Source organism: Falco naumanni, chromosome 1 (genome assembly GCF_017639655.2).
Source record: "Falco naumanni isolate bFalNau1 chromosome 1, bFalNau1.pat, whole genome shotgun sequence".
NCBI classification, from domain to species: Eukaryota; Metazoa; Chordata; class Aves; order Falconiformes; family Falconidae; genus Falco; species Falco naumanni.
The window spans coordinates 74,951,174-74,975,350 of NC_054054.1; the positions used below are offsets into that span (position 1 = coordinate 74,951,174).

Consider the following 24,177-nt stretch of genomic DNA (forward strand, 5'->3'; position numbering starts at 1 on the left):
ATTCCCTCTAAATACCTCGTTACCAAAAGCCTTGGAAAAAAAAGGTAGGCTAATGAACAAAAGCAGCAGCCTAGCCTCAGGCCAATTCCCGCTTTTGGAAATGCCTGTGTAACCACTGATGAAACAGAAAGTAGGCATATGTGCATGTCCACCAGAAAGAATCTGGCCTGGTGTCTGAATTACACTTGTAAAAGATCTTGTTATTTGAATAACTCACTGTTTAGACACATCAGGCATTATTGGCTGTTCTTTTTTCCTTGCATCCACTGTCGGCTCTACAGGGGTAAGTACTACAGCAGCACATGAGACTATTGACTGGTATGAGTCTTCCCGGCAAACTGTAAAGATAAAAAAAAAAAACAATCTCAGTGTTAAAGGGTGAACTCAGTTTGTATTTTAAATATTTAAAGGAAAAAAAATATAATCAAGTCATACTGTGATAAACAAAAATGCAAACAATTAATCAGACTACACTGTGGTTACCTGCAATGAAAACCTAATTGTTTTTCATGTTTCCTAAAGTGCTTGCTTGGCACTTTTTTCCCCCCCCCCCAATAGACTGACACCCCCATCATCATTCACTGTGTTTTACCTAGCACAAGATCAGATGTCAGTCTGCTCTAGCTCATCGGTGCATCTGCATCCTGAAAGGACTCATATTGCAATAAATGACATCAGAATATGACGCACTTGTTTCTCCTTTTTCATCACAAAACTGAAATGACTGGAAATTATGGAAATTTTCAGACAAACCTCCCAAATAAAAAAATTCAGTCTTTGTAAGAACACAGATGTGAGAAAATCTGATCAGTGATTTTTTTTTTTCTTTAACTGTTACGTCCCACTTTAATACAAAAAGGCCAGACCCAAAAGGTCCAGGAGTGGCATCTGATATATTGATCCATGCTTTCCATTAATACAAATTACCTATGTATTACTGTGCTGGATGATATGACTTAGACAACACTTAGAGCTAGAGGAATGATCATGTATTTCAGCTGAGCATCTGGCTCAATTAGCACTAGTAAATGAATACCCAAAAGTTCCTGACCTCCAAACAGGCAACTGTATTTGTTAAAAGTTATACATATTCTAAATTCTTCTACTGATTTTGAAGACATAGATTTATTTCCTTTACAGCAAGGTGCACCTTTATGAGCCAAATAAAAGCTGGAATTAAGAGATAGCTGTATTAAACACAGCACAGCAGCTTCCTATATTATACATTTATGGTAAAATGTATCACATATAAACAAGAATATATGTGATGACTTATCTTTTAAGCAGTAAGACACATGGTATTTTATAAGTAAACCATACATAACTGTTTTCATAGAGTGTACACGTGCACATACTCAGTAACACAGCCTGTAAAACAGGGATGACCACGACAAATTCTCAGCGATTCAAAACCAGAAAGAACCTATTTTACAAGTACATACATGTACGCAAGATTATGACAGCTGGGAACACTGAACTGTGGCATTTATCTATCACTGGAAAACTTGTTTGTGAGGACTTTCCTAACTTCCATTCTCCACAGTCACGTGCCTTCGTGTTGCCCACAGGCAATGCACCTGTTGCAGAGCCTATGCTCCTCTTACAAGAGGAGCAAAGCTGAAGTAGAACTCCATCCGTATCGCCTTGATTGGCTCAAGAACAACTAACTGTGGTGGTTTACCCTAAGCACTTCAATTACATTTCAGCGTGGATTCTGCACACATCAACAAGATACACTGCACGCCCAACAAACGCACTGGAGCGGTAACTGGTGCTTTAAAACAGCTAAAGAGTGGGTGTTAAGGAACAGGTCAGAGGACGGCTGTATGTTTCTACAAAGGTCAGAAAAGTGCACAGGTATTTTTGTTTTCAGAGGAATTCTGAGCAGTTCAGTAAGCAGCAAAAATGGCTGGAGCACTAGCAGATTCTGGCAGGAAGAAAATCTTCCTGTGGAGTACACGTAATTAAGTTTATTGCATTTTACGTTCTCCAGCATTGCTCATGCTTGTATTTTTAAATATTAACGTGCACACTGTGTTAAGACACATAAGATGGCCAATACTGAAACCTTACCTTCATTTTTCTTTGGAACCAGTGCTACTCAACATCTTTGTCACTACCACAGACACCCATCTCCAAAACATGGTCATACCCTAAGAGAACTTGCTATATTGCCTACAGTTATACAAGTAGGATATACATTTTAGCTTCATGCATAACAAATTAAGGAGGGAATTAATGCAAAATACATTGTACTAAAGACACTGCATAAGAAAAAAAAGGTGGTTTTTGTCCTACTATATTATGTGCAACCAGCAGACCATCAACTACCAAGGTGCCATTTGGTGGGCACCAATGTACAAAATAGCATCTTCTCATTACAACCAGCGACTGAATATGTGCAAATAAGAACATTTATGTCTATTTGACTCTTGATTTACAGTCAAAGAATTGTAAAAAGACAGGTTTGTCAAAGGGCAATACTGTTATTCAGTACCTGAATTTTAAACCGAAATGCTGATAAAAATGCGTGAGTAAAGGATGAAGCAAATACATTTTTCTTTAAAAGACCTGTGGTAACCCTTGAATAACTAGTTATTACTTTAGAACTTGTAAAAGGTCTGGTGACTATGGAAGCATCACAGGGCAGGATCATCCCTAGATCAGCCACAAAGAAAGTTTCTTTTACAAAGAAAGTTAAAAAACAGGAAATCACAAGCAACAAAGAAGACATTGCTAGTCTCCTACCCTTTACAGAAATTCCACGAATTAATAAAACTGTGAAACTGCTTTTGTTTAATAATTAATGCTATATAGGCATTGTATAACCCCCTAATTTACAGCTGAAGACAAACCCAGTAGTCATCCAGTGACCTGAGCTCACGGAATTTATTATCCTCCCATTCTAGACAGTGATACTGTCTGGCCTGGCTTTTGAAAACCACTACAATTCCTTCTTTTTATCTCATCTCTGTGCACGCAGTCAAAAGTCATTATGGGACACTATAATTAACTAAAATGTCATGAAACAGCGACAACACAGCAGCAAGTAATTTTCACCTATTGAAGTATATTCTTTTATTATCTGTTCATAACTTTCATTAAAATAATGAGAATGTGCTTGAATGTGGACTCTTAACTTTAGCAATGATGGGCACGGGCACTGTTTCACTTAAGGAGAATGTTTTCATTTCACTCTTCAGACTTCTCTTAGGTGTAGCTTCTCTTCTGCACCTTCATTTTTAACATACAAGTGGCTTACATTACCCCCCAAAAAGCCCATTACCGATGTATACACATGGTACCCTTCATGAATCCAAATCTGTTAGATCCTCAAAACACCAAACAGTTACACTAAGGGATTACCCCTTTTAACTTGAAGTGCAAGTTGGACATGTGAGAGGACTTAAACGAGCAGCAAGAATTTTACAAATTCAGTCTTACCACATGAATTGGTAAGGAAAATAGAGAAAAGCAGAATTTTCAGTAATCTAATTTGGTGTTTGAAAAAGCCAATGTAAACAGCTGCCCCAGCCAATTACATTATTCCTGACGTGAGTGTGCAAGTTAATCCCATGCTCACCACCTTAAGGGCCCAGCCATTCAGCCAGTTTCCAACCCACCTCACTCTGCTCATCCAGCACATACATCAACGGTTTGTCTGTGAGGATCTTACGGGAAACAGTGTCAAAAGCCTTACTGAAGTCATGCCATACAATATCCACTGCTCCAATAACGAAACCAATAAAGAAAATTTTCCCATCTATCTGCTACATGTTTACAATGGCACACAAACATTAAGTACATGTTGTAGGTAGAAGTTCATTATCACACTTGCTGTTGCATACCTCCACAAGTGTGGAAAAAACTTCAAAAGCATCAACATCAAGGGAAACAATCAGCTAATTTTATACTACATGTAGCAAATTCTTTAAGTTCTAATAGTATCTCAGAATGTGTTATGCATGGAATACCTTCTGAAAAAAATGAGTAATTTGCAGTGAGGTGGTATTTTTCAGTACCATTACATCTCCTTTATTCACAACTCAACCATTACATGAACTAGCTAATCAATGTAGTGAAATAATACAATTGGAGGAACATCTTTGCTATGTATTAATATTAAAGAAACATGTTCTTATTGAAATAAGAGACTACACATACCAACTACAATTCATATAAAGGATAACTCTACAGAAAGAGAAAACAGTCTAACTTCCTATAATACTATTATAAAAAAACTGTACTGCTTTTTAAGTTGTACAATTTCTCCCCAGATTCTTCAGTTTCTACTTTGATGATGCATAGTTTGTTTTCTTACACTGCCAAGTGTTTTAAAAATACCCTATATATTTATCACTAGGAGTGCTGGCTTGGACTTACCCTAGTTCATTACAAGCAGCCCCAGAACAGATCTCTATAGCTAGAGAAGAAAAACATTAGCTTTTGTTTTCTTTGCTGTTTCTTACAAGAACAATGAGAGTGACTAATTAAACAGTTTTATTCTACTTTGAACCAACCAGTGAAAAAAATTTTAATTCCCTAAATAATAGGACAGTAGGAAGCCTTCAGCAGCTACTGAATAGAATGTATCTCTCTGGAGAATAAAAAGATTTTTAAGCTCTAGGGCTGTCATTTACAGCATCTATTTCAAACAGTGTTAATTGTACACATTTTTCCCTTTTTTCGGTTTGTGGGTTTGTTTGTGTTTTTTTTTTTTTTAATAGAAAAGAAAGAAAATCTAGTTATCACCACTCACTATTAAAATAAAAACCTCCCTTGACACAAGATGCAAATGATGGTTAGATGAAATTAGCAGCAAGTACTACCTGCTTAGAGAAAACAGAAGGGAAATGTTCATATGCAGTGAGCAATGAAGCATAAGGGATTCATGACAGAGGAAGACAAAAACAGTGAAGTATTTCTGGATTTCAAAAAGCTGAGCACTTATTCGGTGTACAATTCTAAGTACTTACACTTGTGCCTATAAAGTTTAAAATAAACAGCTCCCATTCTTCAAGAAACACACCAAGTCTGGAAACAACTACTGTTTTATACCAAAAAACCTTCTGCTTTGGCAAAAAATGAGGCAGCCAGCCAGGAGCATGGAAGATGCCAAGTACTTTCCCCTGAAATATCTTCCAACTGCCACCGCAGGAGGCAGGGGACTGAAGCATGGCAGGGAGCAACGACCAGATCCATAGCAGCCAATTACATATTCCTTTTACTAATGAAGGCCAGCAGATATGTTTTAATTACTCCAGAGCACCAAGTCTCAGTGCAGGCATTTACATTTTGGCACACTGTTTCCTAAAGGTGGCTCTGCCATGAGCAGGCACCCCGAGGTGCTCTTGAGCAAAGGACAAGAAAGAGCTGCAAGATATGCAAGCCATATGCAGGTTCTTCGAGAAAAGCAGCACAGGACAAAGAACTGTTACACGAGGACAGAGAGTTTTTGCTTAAAAAAAAACCCAATCCACAATGCAAAAGCCAACCAGCCAACCAAAAAGGAATAGAGGATCTACTGTAAATTCCTTTAGTAAATTGGTCTAGTTTTGAGGACAAGAGCTGAGGAAATAGAAATAACCATTCCAAACGTGCAATTCAAGCTATTTACAGGAAGCCTGCTGACACTAGAAATAGTTTACAAGAGAGGATCTTGAAATCTAGTCATTAATTCTGTCATGTGCAGTAGGAACAGTGGTTAATCGCTGTGCTAACCTCTTCCTCACAGCATAGGCACGTCCTCCAATATTTTTGGTCCATTCGGTGTGCTCAGACAAGAATCACTGTTCAGACCTGTCCATCAACCCCAAACATCACCTGCATGAAACACTTCAGCAAAACCAAGTGTATGATTTCAGTTCCACACCCTCTTTCTCAGCCCCAGAAATACAAAGTCTTCAAATACTTGGTTATTAAACCCTAAAGCCCAAGCAGACTTTGAGGCTCTTTAAAACAGAACCTCAAGGTACTTTGCATGAAAGCCAATTTTGCCCATCCACTTAAAAAAACCCCACCATCCTCATATTAAAAAGTAATAAAAAAAAGTGCTTTTGATTCCAGACTTGATGATAGTCTTTGGGGAAAAAAGAAAACTAAATGGATCTCTATTTTATTATTAGTTCAACAGTTATTCCAGGGCCTCTTGTCCCTTAAAACCAGCTACATTTCACAATATTGGTCAAATGAATACTTAAGAGAATGAGACTATACGCTCACAGTCCCCAAAGGGTTTGCTGTAATAATTCTGCAATAAAACCACAGGCCCAATTCTTAAACACAGCATAGTCACAATCAGAAATTTTCTAACAGCAACAATTACAGGCCCATTATGGGCAAAATGAATTACTTTCTATCGGGTTCTTCTGTTTCCTAGCTCTTCTGTAGTATTCAGGAAGAGCAGCACACACATACCTGCTTTGTACCACCCACACCGGTACCCAGTGGGGAAGGGGACATAACCCGGCGTTAGGCAGGAGCCAGGGAATCCTTCTAACACGCCAGTAGCTCTGCACCCTTGCTTTTGTATCCTAAGCCCGTTTGCTGTCACAAGCCACTGTGATAATATGGTAATAGCCACGTGTGAAATTTGCACCTACTGACTCGTACTCTATGTATAATAAATCAAACTGTAAGAAGCAGCATTCGCTGCTTAATTAATGTTAATGCTTGATAGAATGCTGCCGGTAGCATTGATACTGAATGGAAGGGTATGCCCTGATCACCTAAGGACCCTACAGACACAGCAAATGATGGAAACACTGACTGTTAAAATAATCACCTAGATAACGCTGACACTGGTGGCCCAGTTCTTGCACATTTTGACAGAACAACTGTACTTTGCTCTCTCGCAAGGACAGGGTAGCGCCTTAAATCCTACTCAGTCTTCTCAAGCAGCCTCTCCAGCTCACGACGACTTGCAGACTTGCTTTGTTGTGTCTGTATTTGCTAATCCCTCATGGATATTATGAATTTGTTCGGTTACTTTCATCCTTGTGCAAACTTGTAGCATCTGCAACTCCTGTGGAGTTTCAAAGCTGAGCTATAGGTTACATGACAAAATACTCCTATTAGTGCACTTTAAACTTGCCACCGGCTAGTTTCATTTGACTCCCCCAATTTTAGTACTGGAAAAGACAATGCACAATTCCCCCTTCACTTTCCACTCACAGTTTTACAGACTTCTTTTGAATGCTTTGCCAGTCATGTTTTTTAGAGGCTGCAGAATCTGCCTTTGCTCCTGTATGAAACCTCTTTCCTTTCTCTGTTCACCCTGCTAACCTCTCCACAAACAACTGCTCCTTGTTGCAATTCCTGCAATGACGGATCACTGTAGCAATACCAGGGGAAACTATAACTGCAATCACGGAAAGTTTTTCAGCTCTAACTACTGTACATCTAAAATAATCTAAGTATAACTATTTATGCTTGAGGCTGCTTCTAAAATACTTCTTATTCACAGTGAACTACTTAAAGCAAATACTGTTCCAAGCAGCCTGCACAGGATTTGAAAAAACAACTTTTAAAAATAAATGCATATTCCATATCCAGTAGTAGGCTTTGCTTCTCAATATCAAAAAACATCTTTTTAGTGTTAACATTAGGACTTTCAAAATAACAACTGACTTTCATTAGCTTTTGGCAACGCTGTTGGTCAGGATGATGTCACAGGCTTGTATTTTTAGCACTGTAGGCTGTAACTTGTTTTGTGACGTGGATGTGAATAAAAAACACATGCATGACGGAAAGGTTACGATGACAGACTAATGATCTGAGCCCCAATAATCACGTCTAATTCTGCCAAACTGCAGGAAGCGTCATAACTGAATGGCACGAATACCCATTAGAATAAAAAGTGCAGGTTTAGTCATTTGGTCTAGGAGGCACAGTAATAATCACCATGATGCCCATATAAGTGCAGCAAGTTTAATCACGGAGGCTTTGAAGATAACTGGTGAAATTAACTTAGCACAGAAAATACCCACGGTAGGTTCACGGGGCAAAGGAGGCTCACCCAGACCTCCCCTACCAGCACCGCATCTGCCGTCCTTGGCTTGTACGCAAGCCTGAGCTCTCAGACCCCTGGGTCCTCCTGGCTTACCAATAAAGCCATAACGTGCAAGGCTGCCAGCAGGAGCACTCACCAGGCAGCAATAAAGAAAAACAACACAGTCCCGGGTGATGGAATAAAACAGAACAGCCAAAACCTCCACTTTTCCAGTGAGAATGCAAAAGGTGTTACTGAAAGTGCTGATTTCAGATGGCAGCATAAATTCACCCCCTGGTAAGAGCCACAAGGCACCAGAAAGTGGGGAACACTCATCCCTCCTCCGAAAGGACACAGAGGAAATCCCAGCAGGGATTTCACCAGCCACAAGAGCTGGGTGCCTCCAAATTAGCTTTTCAGCCAAGGGAAAAACAATTCTTTTAGCTCTGGTTTTGATCATGTTTGGGTTTCTATTTAAGCTGTGTGATGTCTTCAAGAAAAGGAGAGAAACGGGAGCAACTGTGACACTGGCATCTTAAAAGGAGAAATATAAGAAGAGCTGCAGGGCATTTCTGTAGGCACAATACATGCCCCTGAAGGAATGACTACTCTAACAACAATATCCTCAACTGTTACCGCAAGTAAAACTGTCAAACCTCAACAGCAAGTGTTTTTACAAACATAGTCTCCTGGCTTCAACTATTATTCTTGGTCTAGCTGAAATAAAGACTGGCAGGCAAGCAAGATTAATTTATTGTTGTTTATATTGAATGGCTGTAGTCACAAGAAATTAATTTAAACAATTAATACTCAGATAAGCCTCCAAAAGCATATTTTCCCAAGAGAAATTATTAAATAAAATCACAATGTCAGCTCTCCCTGCATTTTCTAACAACAAAAGCTCGCCAGGAAAATTATGTGAGGTATTTTTGTTTTGCAAGAGTATGAGGCTGTTCAGCTTTCTATTATAAATGTATTGGCACCTGCTAGCAGGAACACGAGGTACAGCTGCCAGTAAGAGCTGTATGTCTTCTCAGTTGCAGAATGACAGCCTTTTGTCAACCTCAGTGACAAGAAACCCAGTGAGCAGTACCTGCAGCAGCACATTTGTCATAACTATTCCTGACTCATACCTTCTTTCACGAAGTCACTCATATACCATGTATTAGAAATTCACACCAGATATTAAAACAATTAGAGCACCCATTACAGAAATGCCTTCCCTCTCTTTTCTCAGGGAACACATCTTCCATATTTATTACAAAGAGCAAACAACGTATTTCACACCTTTGCTGTCTGTAAGGTGGGTGGTTTCTCTCTCTTTTTCCTTTAAGAAAACAATCTCAAGGGAATTTTGTTGTCATTGGTTTTGTGTAGTGATTAAAACTGCCCCCCCCCCCCCCCCCCCCCCCCCCCGGAACCTTGCTTAGTTAATAACTTCAATATTTACCCATGTCCCTTGAGAAATGTCAAGATCACTATGCGCTTAACTGGTATTGAGGATTGGTTTTGTTTTTCTTAGGGCTAAAATCATATAAAATGAGTTTTCTGGTACTATTTAATAAGTCTAACAACAACACATACCAAATATAATCACTCTTTTTTGAAAATAAAAAAATACATACTTGGGAAAGTCAGTTCACTTTATTTTTCAAGACTCTGTCTGGTGTGGTTACAGACCTTTCCGAGGCTAAAGCTGCAGCCTGGTCCTCACACTCATACAGGATCCTACAGGAAGGCAAGTTCAATGCAAATATCTCCACAGTCACTTAATCTTGCGTACGAGCAACCAGCTGAGTGCTGTAGTGTGACCACAAAGCAGTGGGTAAATGAGGAAAGGTGGTACAGCATCACCCACAGCCTTACTACTCGGTACTCCAGCAGCAAAGGGACAGGCCAGCAGCGTTATCATCATCTATTGATACAGCTCTGAACCAAGAGGGGAAACAGCGAGGCTCTAAGGACCAGCAGGTTAAATCCTGAGATGAGAGAGAATATACCACACCTTTCTCCCATGGGGGCATCTGTGAGTAGGCACCAGCTAAACCTGTGTGTGAAGAAAGAGCACTTGTATATCCACAGGACTGGAAAGGGAAGACTCTTCACTTGTATGCTGTGGTAGAAACCAAAAGATGGACTCCAGAAGACAACCAGGGTAAGAATGTCCTAGGCTGCTCACACAGCTTTTCACGCAATACCAGGGAAATGGTGTTCACAAGTTAGCTAGGTGACAAGACAGGTCAGCTGTGGAAAGGGAATGGTACAAAGCCTCCTGTGCCAATGAAGAAAATTGGGAAACAGAATATGACCGTCCATTTGTCAAGTCTGCACTTTTAAAAATCTGCTCATTTACACAGCTTGCAGATTTTGCTATGCTTTATGTTTGTTGCATATCATTTACCATACTTCAAGGCCAAATGTGGTCATCTGATCTGACACGTGGCACAGGTACATACTGTGGTTCCTCCAAAAGTTCAATAATATAGTCCTGATGCAAAACTTTGAAGAGTAGAGGTCGCTGATGTATCAGAATCTTCAGTGATTTGCTCACTTTTTCCAATTAATAGTCAAAATAACAGCATAATTTTTCCAATTGATTTTCATAAGTACAGACTCCTAGCCAAACATCTACGCTTTTAGATAAAGCATATGCCAAGTAAAATATATGCATCTGTCTGAAAAGCAATAAACTGATTGATCATTATGCTGACGTTTTTTCACACTTCCTCTAAAAGTCTCAAATATATTTTTTTTTAAAAAATCATTAAGGCTTGAAATCTAACCAAGTTTTGAGGGCAATGTATTTTACTCTAAAGGCAAATAAACTGAAATAGGAATAGATTATGCTTGGCAAGGAGGGTCAGGGTCAAAGTGACAGGCAGGTCAGGCAAGCTTAGGGGTCCTGAAGAGCCATTAAACTGGATAAGCCTAACAAACAGTGTTTGAATGGAGCTCTGTGCAGCATTATACCCCTAGAAAGAAAGAATGCAGACTAGCACTATGCCTCTGAAGTGAAGTTTTGGTTCACAAACCAGCAACTCCATGTGCTGCTTCTGCAAAAGCATCCAACACAAGCCTTGGCTGTACAAAAAATGAATTGGTGGCTCAGAAGACACTGAAGTCAGGCTCAACTTAGTTACAACCTTGCCTTCTCAGAAAGATGACCAAAGGGTGCGTTCATTATGCTGTATGCAATCCTGTACTGGAGAAAACCCCAGACCTCCCTAAACAAACAGACAAAGGTGTAACAGAAGTCAAATTGCAGCTGTAGGAGCACTTAAACTATTGGGGGGAAAAAAACCAAACAAAGCTAAACATAAAATTGGTGGCTGTCTTTAGACATAAGACCAATACCTTTCTGAAAGACGTGTGTTAATCAAGTATATATTTTAATGTTCATTACAAGCAAATCTGTGCAAAGTATAATCACTTTGCTATTTAGGAGACCAGACTTGATGAATTGATGCCTCTATCTAACTGTGAAAGTCACAAAAGTGGGTTGCTCAAGGTCACACTACAAGGATGCAACACAGATGCTTCAGTTACCCTGACCTATAAACCAGTGGTTTTAATTGTATGAGCCGTCGTGGCAAGCAAAATAACATTAGTATATACAGAAGTATTTTGGAGGCTGGTTTCCTTAATAAAGTTATCTAAATCATTTTCCTCTTCCTGCAATTTTCAAATTCGATACTGAAATTTATATTGCAGTCCCACCGAGTTCAATGGAGTGACAGAAGAATCAATTACAGAAAAATTAGATATAAAACTACACTGTCTTAATTTTTTCCACAAATATTTTCCTCTGCATGGGTCACAACTCTGCATTAACATGCAGATGTCTGTTAACTGACCACGCAATTGGCACTCATGTAAATATGCCTGAAAAACTTCTGAGCAGGCTACCACAGGACACATATTGAGCACATGGGTAAGCGTCACTCAGACAGACTGGTACAGGAAGCAGAATAGCCAGAGCTCAGTGGTCTCCCATGAGGAGTAATTCAAATTCCTAACACGAATCTAATAAAACAAGAAGAGAAAACCTGAGTTTCTCTGCAAGTTAGTTTTTTTTATGTTGTGCGTGAAGTTCTTCACACAACTCAGCGATACGAAAATACAAACCAATGCAACACCTAAACCTGAAGCATTACCAATTCGTCAAGGTCTGTTCTGATTCTACCAATCATAACAACTGCAAAGCAAAGCATGAATAAATAAGTCACTTTTATTTTATTGGCAACCAACGATTTGGAGGCTAGATAATAAGGGAACATATTTGCATATTATCCCTCTAGGCTGATTTAAGCACCTTTCCTCTCGTTTTGGCTCTAGAAAGGAATGAGTGCCATTTAGTGGTCAGGTAGATTTACCGCACCTTTCAAACTGCAGTACTGCATGCTGGTAATATCGGTCAGATAATTGCAAATGCTGAGCGATGGCATGGTTATTAATACTGTTGGTTTTACGTGATGAAATACTGTATCTCTTTTTTGGAGAGGAAAGGATGCTGCTTTATTTAAAGCATGATTTGAAATCGGCATTGAAGCTTTTTTGAGCCTTGTCTCCTCCAATAGCAAAGAACTACACTCTTTCTCCTGCACTCCACCAGGTGATAATCTAAGCTACACATTTTATGAGTACAGAAGAGGATGCAGGGAAATTCTGTAGGTGCTGGCAGGAAGATAACTTGAAAAGCTGTTCCTGGGAAAAAGTCATTATGTTCTAAGGCAGCAGAAGATGCACAGGAAATAGGAGTAAAACACACATTCCTGATTTTCACAGGATAACTTTGCAGCTGAAGATAAAAAGTAAGTGGCCAAAAGCACCTGGAGCTTTCTTTGGATTCATCAACCTCAGGATTTCTGAACCTAAGGTGAACTGGTTAAAAAGAATCAAAATATGAAAGCTCAAATCTCAAATTGCACCATTTGTCAAAGCAGATGAAGAGTTCATGAATATGGAAGACTGGTTGTGCATCTGTGAATCCAGCAAAATCTGGCCTAATGACTATTTAAATAGTGAGAACACATTCACAGCCCCATGTTCCATTTCCCCTTGGGAAATCTTCGATCTTAACTTCAGATGTCATGCCAGAGGCATCTGAGGAACCAGTCAAGTACAACAGATCCTTTTGAAAGTTAGCAAAGTGCAAATTGACCAGATTTCTAGAGGTACCTAAAAATGAAGATAAACCGCTTTCTTCTACTCCACAGTAATTCTGGAATCATCTTTTAACTACAATTATAAACCAGGGACTACGGCCTTATATAAAATCAGCTATATCCATCAGTGTCCACCGCTTGTTTCCAAGGGACAATACTTCCCTTTATTACATATTTATGTAGCTTGCTAAAGGATAGCGCACACAGACACTATACAAAAAAAAAAAAAAAAAAAAAAAAAAAAAAAAACCAAAAACAAAACACTATCCAGGCTCTTGAAAGACTGTAACCTACATTTCAGGAGTCAATGTATCCAGCTAAGTTTCCAAAATGCACTGCACATAATGACACTGCTCCGTTCTCATCCAAATGTCAACAGCTGTCACCTCCACAACCTAATTTAAAATCCTAGCATTTGAAAGAGTCCCACCAACTTCATGAATACTCTAGACAACCGGGCACAAAGGTCATCCTTGTCTCTTCAAAGGGAGGGTGACTAATGTGGTCTTTGGTATGCAGATCATTTACTTGCATTTTGGAGTGCATGACCACCAATTCTGGAACATCCTTCCGACTAGATCTTTAAGCCACTGTGTATAAGAAGGTAATTTACTTCACTCTCTAGTGAACAATTATGTTCTTAGCTGATTGGAATTTAAGAGCAGGCCTAAGATTATCACTTGACATTTGCTGAAAGCCCTCCAATTTAAAAAACAAGAAGAATTTGGAAGTTACCCAATATTTTAAATATCATATGTGTTAATCAAAATAAAGCTTCACTTCTGATAAAATCTTAAACATGAATGCTATGTACTGCATTTACTCTAGAGTTAAAATAATATTCAAAATACAAAGATGCCCAAACTGAAGGAAAAATACTCAACACATCACCCTCCTTAAAAGCACCTCTCCATAAGTGTTCTATATGATTAATTTGTACCGTCAGCAGCATTTGAACCAGCTAGATGCTTTATACACTTAACAGTATAAAAAAACCTGGAAAATCAGCTATGTATAGTCACATTATTGCATTTGAAAGAGTAACTCCTGTGTCAGTCAAAATATAGCTCTATAGCTCTGCAATAAATATACATAAAACACCACCACTCAAATGTGAGATGCCATGCACGAAATGTGCTGAAGTTACCGTGCTCAGACCATCAGCACCCGCTTAGTTTTAAAGAGCAGGCAACGCATTTTCTACTCAGATTGTTCACTGTGTATTTTTAGTTTTCTTTCACACGTTCCGTTTCTCTTTATTAGCTTTGGGTTCAGAGGTATTGTCTAGTGTACAGCATAAAGCACAAAATACTGTTGTTATGAGATAGCTGCAATCCCCTGGGATTAAACACTTGACCAAGGTTTCATTTGACTACCATTCACACTCTGCCTCTGCACAAGCAACGTGGATAGCAACAATTATATACAGAACTGCTACCCACAGATGAAAAACGCTATGAAAGAGCAATGCATTAAAATTTGATGTTGATACTACTTCTGAATTCTGAGCATCTATTTTGATTTTTAGATCTACTAATGGGTTTGTTGCTGAAATGTGGTTTTAATATGAAGTAATACATTAAACATTTTGCAACCTGTCAATGCCAAGACAGCAGAGAGACTGTTCAATCTAACTAGCAAATGATTCCCAGAGCTGTGCTGTCAGTATTAATGATGTCAGGCCACAAACATGAAAGAAACGAATGATTACTTTACAGAACCATGATTCCTTCTGATAGAGCAGGAAGCAAAGATTGCACAGTAAGGTATGGGTCACTGCAGCTTCACACAGCATATATGTACCCTGCCGTGCCTCCCAAGGAGGTCAAGAATAACAGAAGGACCAGCACTCCTCCTCAGCCCCTTGAAACTCAAAGCTGTAACAAGCAGCTAAAGACTGAAAACTAAGTTTGAGAATCAGGATGATGGTGCAGCCAAGGCTGACCATGAAGATCTCAAAGACATACATTTACTGTGGGGTACATGAAACTTTCCTTCCTTTAGTAACTATTAGAACTATTTTTATTTGTATAAAAAACCAGCAAACAAATGGTATCTTTTCAGGATGGTGGAAGTCAGGATTTCTGGCTGGCTGTCAAAAATAACAGCCCTCAGCTTGTCTGACCTAGCAGCTAAAACCTAAAGGGCAGGACGTTTTAACCAGTTCTGGGGGTCACTCTTATGTTACTCTCTGCAATTTTCTGATGGCATAGCCCTGAAGGAGCCAGAGGAGGCACTTTGTCTTCTGGTTGCCAGGACATGTTGAGAGCAAGAGAAATGTTAGTAAACCAGAAGGAAACTGTGTGCTTCAGTACTCTGTGCAAAACCATTTTAATGTTAAAACCATCCAGTTATGCCTCTAAGTAATAAGGAAATGCACTGAAAAGGTGTATACAAAGTGTATAAAAAATAAAACCTTACGTAAAGTCCAGGATACAGCTAATGCACCCAGTAGGAGTCTCCCACACCTCAGTTAAACACTAAAACATGAAGATGTGGAGGTTAGCAGTGATGAGCTCCTTCTGCTGATGTACAGCCAATTACCACACTCATTAGTTTTGTTCTCTCTTCCTTGGTTATGGAATAACTAACTTGTCAGGAACATAAAGAGAATGAAGAAATACTTCTAAATGCACTAACCAAAACCAGTTTGAAGCTCAGCACACAGCAATGTATTAGACAATCTCCAGGGTCTGCCTGGCTGACACATGGAAAACAAGGGCAGTAACAATCATTTTGGGTTTTACAGTTTCTCACAGGACAATGAAACATCACAAGAAATGTTTGTGGGGCAAGACACTACTACTGAAAGCAACCTGTTCACAAGCATTTGGAGGGCGCTTGCACAGTCACAGAGGTACATCCCCAGTGACACATCCTTGAAAGATGGCAAAACGCTGCCATCTTGCATGAATTTTTGGGTAACATACACCGATACTTACACAATGTCTTCCAAACAAGTAAAAATAAAACTGCAGGAAATTATGAATGATTTAAAAGAGAGTTTGTCAAATGAGAGAGGGCTCTTGTGATAGGCTGCACAGTAAATGTCTCAACTAACTAGCCATGATTCAAGAAACGACTGGGTGGGTTAGCACTACTTTCCAGTCTCCAGCTTCTCGCTTTGAAATCTCAACAGGAACGGTGTGTTGCTTGCTACAGCCCCTGAAAGGAAAGGCAGAAAAACTTCTTCATATCCGGCCCCATCTTCCAGTGAATACAAGGCACATAAATAAATGCTTTTGTTTTCCCAAGTGCTTAATACCAAATGAATATCACTTTTACTGTCAGAAACTGAATGGTTTTAGTTCGTTGGGGTTTTTTTTGTTTGTTTGTTTTGTTTTTTGTTGTTGTTGTTTGGTTTTAACTTGTGTATTTATTCAGGTACTCACACAGAGATTGACAAGTGTTGGGTTAGACTCACAACCACAGAAAGCATCTACACACAGGATTTCAGCACTACCAGAGATATTCCTGGCACCAGGCTGTACTGCTCCAGACTCATCCCAGCAGAAATCCCAGAAAACAATGAGGACTGATAGGGACTGTAGGCTGTACTGCATGCTGCAGTGATGCTCAGCTTGATGTGCAGTGCCTGGGCTCTGGGAAGGAAAAGGAGTCCAAGCAGTCACTGCCTGCTCCTGCCAGCAGGTAAGGCAGAGATGGGCACGCTCCTGCCAGCAGGTAAGGGCAGGCAGCCCCAGCCCCACGAGCCATGCCCCAGCCGTGGTGACAAGGGCTACGGAAAATTTCTCTGCCTGCCTAAGCAAAGGCAAATAAGGGGTTAATTCTTAAGGTGCTTCCCAAGGCACCTTTGGAGGCAACACAAGTGCTGAGTTGGTTTATGACACCCACCTCCAAGTGAGGGCTCACTCTATCTCTTCCATGGTTTTATAGGCTTACCTGAAACTGTGAGCAAAGTCTGAAAATATGACTTCAGTGTATCACTGAAACTGGAAGGCAAAGAAAAAAATACAAATTCTCCTCTATTTTAAAAGTCTCAGCACTTATACACTAAATAATTTTTTGAGTATTTGAAGTTGCCGTATTTTGTTGTGATCCCTGACAACGCAGCCCTGCCTTCTAAGGTCTTCATGTTGACAGACCATGGATGACAATATAACAAATTTTAAGCTTACCAACACCACCTTTTAATTGTTAATGATGAACATGAAACAAAAATTTACAGAGCTGCTACAAAAGCATATGAAAGACATTTGAGCATTTAATAATACTTAATAATAGTTCTTCATAATAGCTTAAACATCTGTAAGTTTTTGTAACTTCTACCTAAAAAATTGAATAGGAAAGCTTTTTTAAAGTAAGAATTTCCTGAAATTGTATATACACTCTACATTTATGCATGCATATTGTCATTTGAAGGCTAATACTGGGGACTCCTGTTAATAGCATACCACAGCTGCTACCACACATCTAAGAATAACAAACATGCTGAATGGAAAACTTAAGAGCCCAGTTAACCTCTCCTTAATGTTAAAGGGGCAAGAAACAGGTACATGAGAAATCTCACTGCTACAAAGCTTGTTTGGGAAAAGGCTTGTCTAATGCATATCGTGCACATTGCTTAGAAGACTTAACAGCAAAAAAAAAAAAAAGTTTATTGCATACTCTGATAGCTTGCTCCCTCCCTCCCACATGCCATTGTCTTTACAGGTAAGTGAACTGGCAAGCTGCAAAACACGAGTCCCAATGGGAAGCTTCGGCCACTTGTTTCCTTTAGCATCTATTTCTGTATATGAAAACAGAAGACATTCAATTCCTACCACTTCTCTCTCTATCTGCTGAACAGATGACTTTTCCCCTCCCAGTTACAGAGTGTCTCTGCTCTGGATTTTCAGGAAAATATGACTGCCAGCTTAAAGAAATTTTCCAATTTTTTCACTGAACAAACACAGGCAAAAGGCTGATATCAATTTGGATAAAATAACTTAGAAATTTTTCTATAGAGAAAATAAAAGTACTTCCTACATTACAAGCTGTATTCAGGTAAACTATTATGCTGTTAAACAAGTATTTCAGTCTTGACTATGGAGCTCTATCCCCTTGAGCAGTATTTTCACAGTTTAGTTACTATTATTACAATGTAAGAACGTTAAGTCCGATATAACAGAAATTACCCTTGCATATAATTTGCAAGAATGCTTTGTCATGTACATAAATTAGTAATGCTATTAGGATAGAATATTCAACAGTAGTCAACTTTAAAAATTGTACATAGTAAAATCCACATTAACACAGCACTAACTTTGCATTTTTAAGAACCTAGTAATCAGTAATGAAGAAGTAAGCAATTCACTTAAGTGGCTTACACTGTGTATTAAGGTGCACATTCAAGTGGGCAGTTATTTCAGAAAGCTCCAGTTCCCAGTCAAGTGCAAAAATTAGTGAGGAAAAAAGCACACAGATCATGCATACACTGCATTCTGTATGCTGAATAAAAAGGCAAACAAATATTCATTTCTGTGGAATGCTGCAGGCTACTTTTCTACGTGAAAATGAAGAAAAGATTGTAAAATCATGGGAAAAAAAAAAAAGGTTTAGTCATTTATTTTCCTTGTGCCTTTGCAATTCATCCAATATTCTGTTAATTCAGAATCTAACTCTCAGGGCCCACATCCGAACAGCAAACATATTGCTAATGTCAGAAAGCGTTTGATTTGACTAAGAGAAACCCCACATGATTACACCTTAAATTTTAATTCTTCTTCTAATCTTTTCACATCTAAATTTCTTATGGGTTTCAGATATGTATCATTGCCTCCCTGATACAGAATGCATGTACCACAGAGACCTTACACTGGAAAAAAATCCCACAGGGTCTAGCAAAGGCATAAGCAGAGCCATGACCCTGATATGTAATGGGAACAGTGGCAGTGGTACATTTTATAGAAGAACTTGCTGCTTAAGAATCTGATAAACTTTTATTAATTAGGTGTTGGGTAGAGAAGAATTAACATTCAATTTCTCAGTAACTTGCTCTGTTCATTTTACAGCGATATGACTAAATCTGCAGGTGCTAAATGCAATAATCTTTTTGGATTTTGTTTTCAGTGGTGTGGCTTTTTAGGCATATTGATAAACATTCACTTAAAACCCACAGCCTCTGTAGACGTAATTACCTTGTTACCAGGCTGCTAATTACTGCTGAAATTGAAAGTATCATATAAGATTTCAAAATTATTATATAACATGCAGGTAAAGATTAAACTTACCAACACATAAGCAAATAAACACACTCGGAATTACTCTGCCTACAACACACTCTTTGAGGCCCAGGGTCACAGCTCAAGATCACAAACCACCCCATCAACATGTTCTGGACTTTGTTGGTTTCAGGTACATACAAACAACAATTTTGACACAGGGACTGGGGAGGAGGTGGGGATTTTGTGATATATCAGATAACCAAACCACTCAAGTTTTCCCTAACGCTTCAGACGACAATCAGGGTACAGAAATTTATCTGAGGGATGAATTTGGCCTTTTCTGCTACTGTCTTCTTTGTGGTTTTGAGTAAAGAAGTTTTGAGTATATGCCGTATTATAAAGGGAATACATTAAGTTCTGCAAGATCTTTTCTACAAAAAGATGAGTTTCTCTTCTCTTTTGCTAAGGTCTCCCAGGTAAAGAGAGAAGAAGAATGGATGAGAACAGACATATTTCTAATCCAGAACAGAAACTCCCAGGTTACCATGCTATTCTGGCCTTTTTATTATAATATCTATATATAGGAAATCCCTGTACTTATGAATCATTTTTTTATGAAATGAATTATCATCTCTATAATGAATTACATACATTTAACTCCTTATTATCCCAAATTTAGGTAGACTATGGTCATAGCTACGGTAAGAAATAAAGTAATTAAATATACCCGATTTCTACCAATGCATACTTCTACAGTGACTTTTCAATGTGGCCTTATTTCACATATTTCAATCATTTTATAGCCACTGAGTTATTGCTTTCTTTAATTCACACATTCCATGCAAACACTTCAGAGCCACAGAGTCACAGCCTTCCTTTATATCTTTGTATTTCCAATACGTGCTTGTAGTTGAAACTCTGTATGTGCAGATCATAAAAGCATATTCCTTTACAAAGTTAAAAAACTGTTTTCAAGGATTATTTTAAGCTCTAAGGATTTTTAAAAGTAGCTAAGCACACCAGATACCACAGTTAAAACTGAACAGGCATTTGGAGTGAACTTTGAAAAAAACCCTTTTCAGACAAAACTGGAGTGTAGATGAAGAGGCTAGACACAACCGAAAATGATCATCATTCCCAAATCCATCACTGATACTGCAAAACACCAGTAAGCAGGTCAGTGCATCGTGCACATGTCTTCTGAATTCCAGCCTTCCATTTTGTCCATCATATGAAAAGACACAGCTAAAGCCAAGGCCCAAGTTTTTAACACGGATGTGGCACATTGCTTTGCTTAGGCTGTAGGGCTTAACTGAACAGAGTTTTAGTAGATCCGAAAGTTTTAACAACCATGAAAGACAACATCTAGGTTTTTTTGGACTAGACTTTGGTCTGATTTCAACAGTCCATCAGCCTCTGGGAGCTTGTATCTCACTGAAAGTCAAAGGAAGAAGCCAAAGTTCTTCTATATCGAAGAAAGTTATATATATAGAACCAAGTGTTTCTATAAAATAAGACTTGTGCTCTGAGGTCAGTTAGGTCTTGCAATGCGAAGCAGAACAGTACCTTTAAAAACCAGGAAACAGACCTTTAACTGAGGAAAACTGGGAAAAATCAAATTGAGCGCTAATATCTTTCATTGATGTATAGTTCAACATGGCTATTTAATCAGCCCTCCCTGTAGCTCGGGAACGCGAGCAGTATAAAGCATCCCTGTACTAGAAATAGCCTGTCTAAAGCAGATAGCTACAATAACGTAGTCCCTGCGCAAGTTCAGCATCTCCTCACACCATACAAAATTAGAGGGGGATCTCACTCTTGCTTCCAGTTACCCTCTCAGCAGTAAGTTTTTTGGAGTAAACATTAATTTCAATTTCAGGTAACACCCTCTGAAGCCACCATTTATCACCCGCCTCTGTAAAGGACAGCTAACACCTTAAAATGCTACAGGATTAATTGCATATATAAATCACTACACAAAGGACACACAGTTAATTTTAATCATTAATTAATTGTTTGCTGTTTTTTTGTTACAAAGACTCAAGACTTAATTAAGTACCACAGGAATAGACTTTCATGTTTTCTGACAGACACTGTCACAGATGAAAGTGTTCAGAGACTTTCTTCCTCCTCCCAATTAGGCTCACGTCCTCTACAGTTATCCTACCAATTCAAGGCACTATAACAAAGCAGATTAAGAAGTGCTGCATGGAGATACGCTTGACAGATCTAGCTACCTGCAGTTGACCACGTACCCCCAGAGCAAAGCCTCTGAGACTCCGAGTACTCACTCAAACAACCGAACGCTATTGTAATACTATTTATGCTGCAGATAATAGAGCTACATGGCTTATTTTCCAGCTTCTCTGAAATTTTCAGAGACTATCACAGAGAGTCTTAGATGGTTGAGGCTGCTCTTACAGTTAAAATTCATTGACTTTGGAGACCTGTGCACCACCAGAATCTCCACCCACACGCTGTTGTTCAGGTAATTTATTAAAAGACGTTGCGGCTTCTTTTGCTAAATAGCAAAGGATAAAACAGCGCAGCTAGCTACATATGAAAAACAGCTACAACAACAGATGTGATAATTAATTTAAAATGAAACAGTAAGGCACTGTTAAACCAAGGTAAGAGCGTGTCCATGTATGACAGCAGTTGGCTTCACTGGTTTCTAAAGCCTGAGATAAACCTTTTTCCCTTTCACTAGAACCCTCACAGAGTAGTTAATAGATAAACTCTCTTGCTTTTGATCATCCGGAATGAATCTTGCCCCACTGTTTTGCTAGGATTTAGCTTTTCCACATTCTAGTTGTCAATGCAAATCCTTCAGCTGCGTCTAAATTCTTTCTTACAACAAAGACTATAAAAACAGACACGTGTAAAACAGAAGGAATTCTTTCTTATTTCAGAATATTATTTATTTTATGATTTATTCTACTATTTCATCAGCAGTACTATTCGTCCAGAGAAGCTGATACCAAACAGCAGATGCTAAGGATTTTGGCAAACAAACCAAAATTATGATTTCTACTGCAAAGAGACTGCTATGCCAAAAGCACATTAACTAACAGAGAATCTTGAACAATGAGCTGATGAACCTGTGATCCTGACGTATCCGGGCACAAATGAGGAATTTACACTACTGAGCTACTCGTCTTCACGTTTAGCCCTGTAAGAGCACTCATGTTATTTCTGTTGTTAAATCTGTTATTAATTTTCCATGTGAATGTGAAACACTTTGGGAAATACACTTCATTTAATGACAGCAAGACAGAAAAAAACAAGTTATCTTTTGAGAGCAACATGAGCACCAAAACCAAACTATTGAAACTGGTACTATTGAAGTTGCTATTTAGGCACCTATTAAGCATTCATGGATGGTCAAACATAGAAAAGTAAAGACTAAGCGTGGATCTAAGAGTTAAAGTGCAAATTCAGCTGACCAAAGCCAAATCATGCGCCACCTTTGAAAATTCTGTTAAAGCACAAAAAGATATAACAATATGCATATTATTTTGGGCGATAGTGTATGTATTTACTGAAAGCATCATCTCAGCGTGACCATGTATGCGAGAGTCTCATAAGGCCCTGCATTTATTCTCAAAATTACTCTAGAGCAAATATGCTCCATTTATTACTATAACCTTTTTTCTTTCCCCTTGTGGCAACATCAGAATGCTTAACATAGCCTCTGAGTTTCTTATTAGGCTAATGAATCATCGCTAATGAAACTCTGAAGCAGCTCACAGTTCTGTTGATTGAAAAACCTGTTGCTAAAGACCAAGAAGAGAAAAACAGTTGACTTCCTCCCTGCCTTTTTACACTCTTTCCTCCACTAACGAGGTAAAAGCTCAAACTAAATTTTAGAAGTCTGGACACCCAGTTTTGTAAGAAGGCGGGCAGATAAAAAACAGAACATGCAACAGAAGCTAAGAGTGAGATGGTATTGACCTGGACATTTTCCTTACTGCAACACAGAAACCATATTGCTTCACACAAAACCATACACAATGCTATAATTTCTTTTATTTATAGCTCTGTGTGTTATAAGAGGCTGAACTAAACCTCTGTGGCAATGAGGTTTAAACTGTCTGTTTTTAAGTAATATGGCAATTTCAAGATCATCTCTTCCACTTCTTTTACATCTCATAAAGAATACGTTAAATAATAATGTGGCCTACATCATAAAAAAAAAGTGTTTCTGATTTTTTACCCACATTATGAGAAAAAAAAAAAGAAAAAAAGAAGAGATTTAAGAGATTTTATTTGCATCTTAGATGAGTATCCATTAGGTTTAAAATAAGCATCTGTTAGAGAAAATCAGAAAAAATATAATTTTGTTTAGAGATTCAGGGTCACAGAGGTAAGAAACAAAACAGTGGAACTCTAGGCACATCTGTTCGCTCATCTCACCGTCTGTTTTCCCTCTGCATCACTTCAGGCATCACTCAGGTCTATGAATGCTAGATACAACTCAAAATAAGAAAAAAAAATGAAACGTGGAAAATTCTCAAGGCAACTGGCCACAGTTTCATAACTAAGGTAATGGAAAGCCGACAGGAAACACACCATAGGAAACATGCTGTATTGGCAGGAAAAAGGAAGAAGGAAAACAAACCAACCCAAACACACCAGATGAGGCAATTAGCTCATTCCATCTGTAACTTCTGTGTTATCCAACCCTACTAGGTGATCTGAATGCTGCTGGTGAAGTTATTAGCAATGAAAGAGGTAAAACTGGCATGTCAATTTTCCACAGGAAGCTTTACGGTTATCTGCCTACTGCTGTCAGTGGGCAGTTTATACAAGCTGAAACAATCACGACAAATTCTTTTTCAAATACATTGGCTTT

General features: G+C 38.7%; 1 protein-coding gene across 3 annotated transcripts in view; it reads right to left on the minus strand.

Annotated features, from left to right (window-relative positions):
• Window positions 1–24,177, minus strand: part of CCSER1 (coiled-coil serine rich protein 1) — a 708,879-nt gene that overhangs the window by 536,903 nt on the left and 147,799 nt on the right. For all 3 annotated transcript variants that reach the window (XM_040599449.1, XM_040599460.1, XM_040599455.1), the window contains exon 5: window positions 218–338. In XM_040599449.1, coding sequence (XP_040455383.1) covers window positions 218–338 — 121 coding nt within the window. The remainder of the gene's footprint in view (window positions 1–217; window positions 339–24,177) is intronic.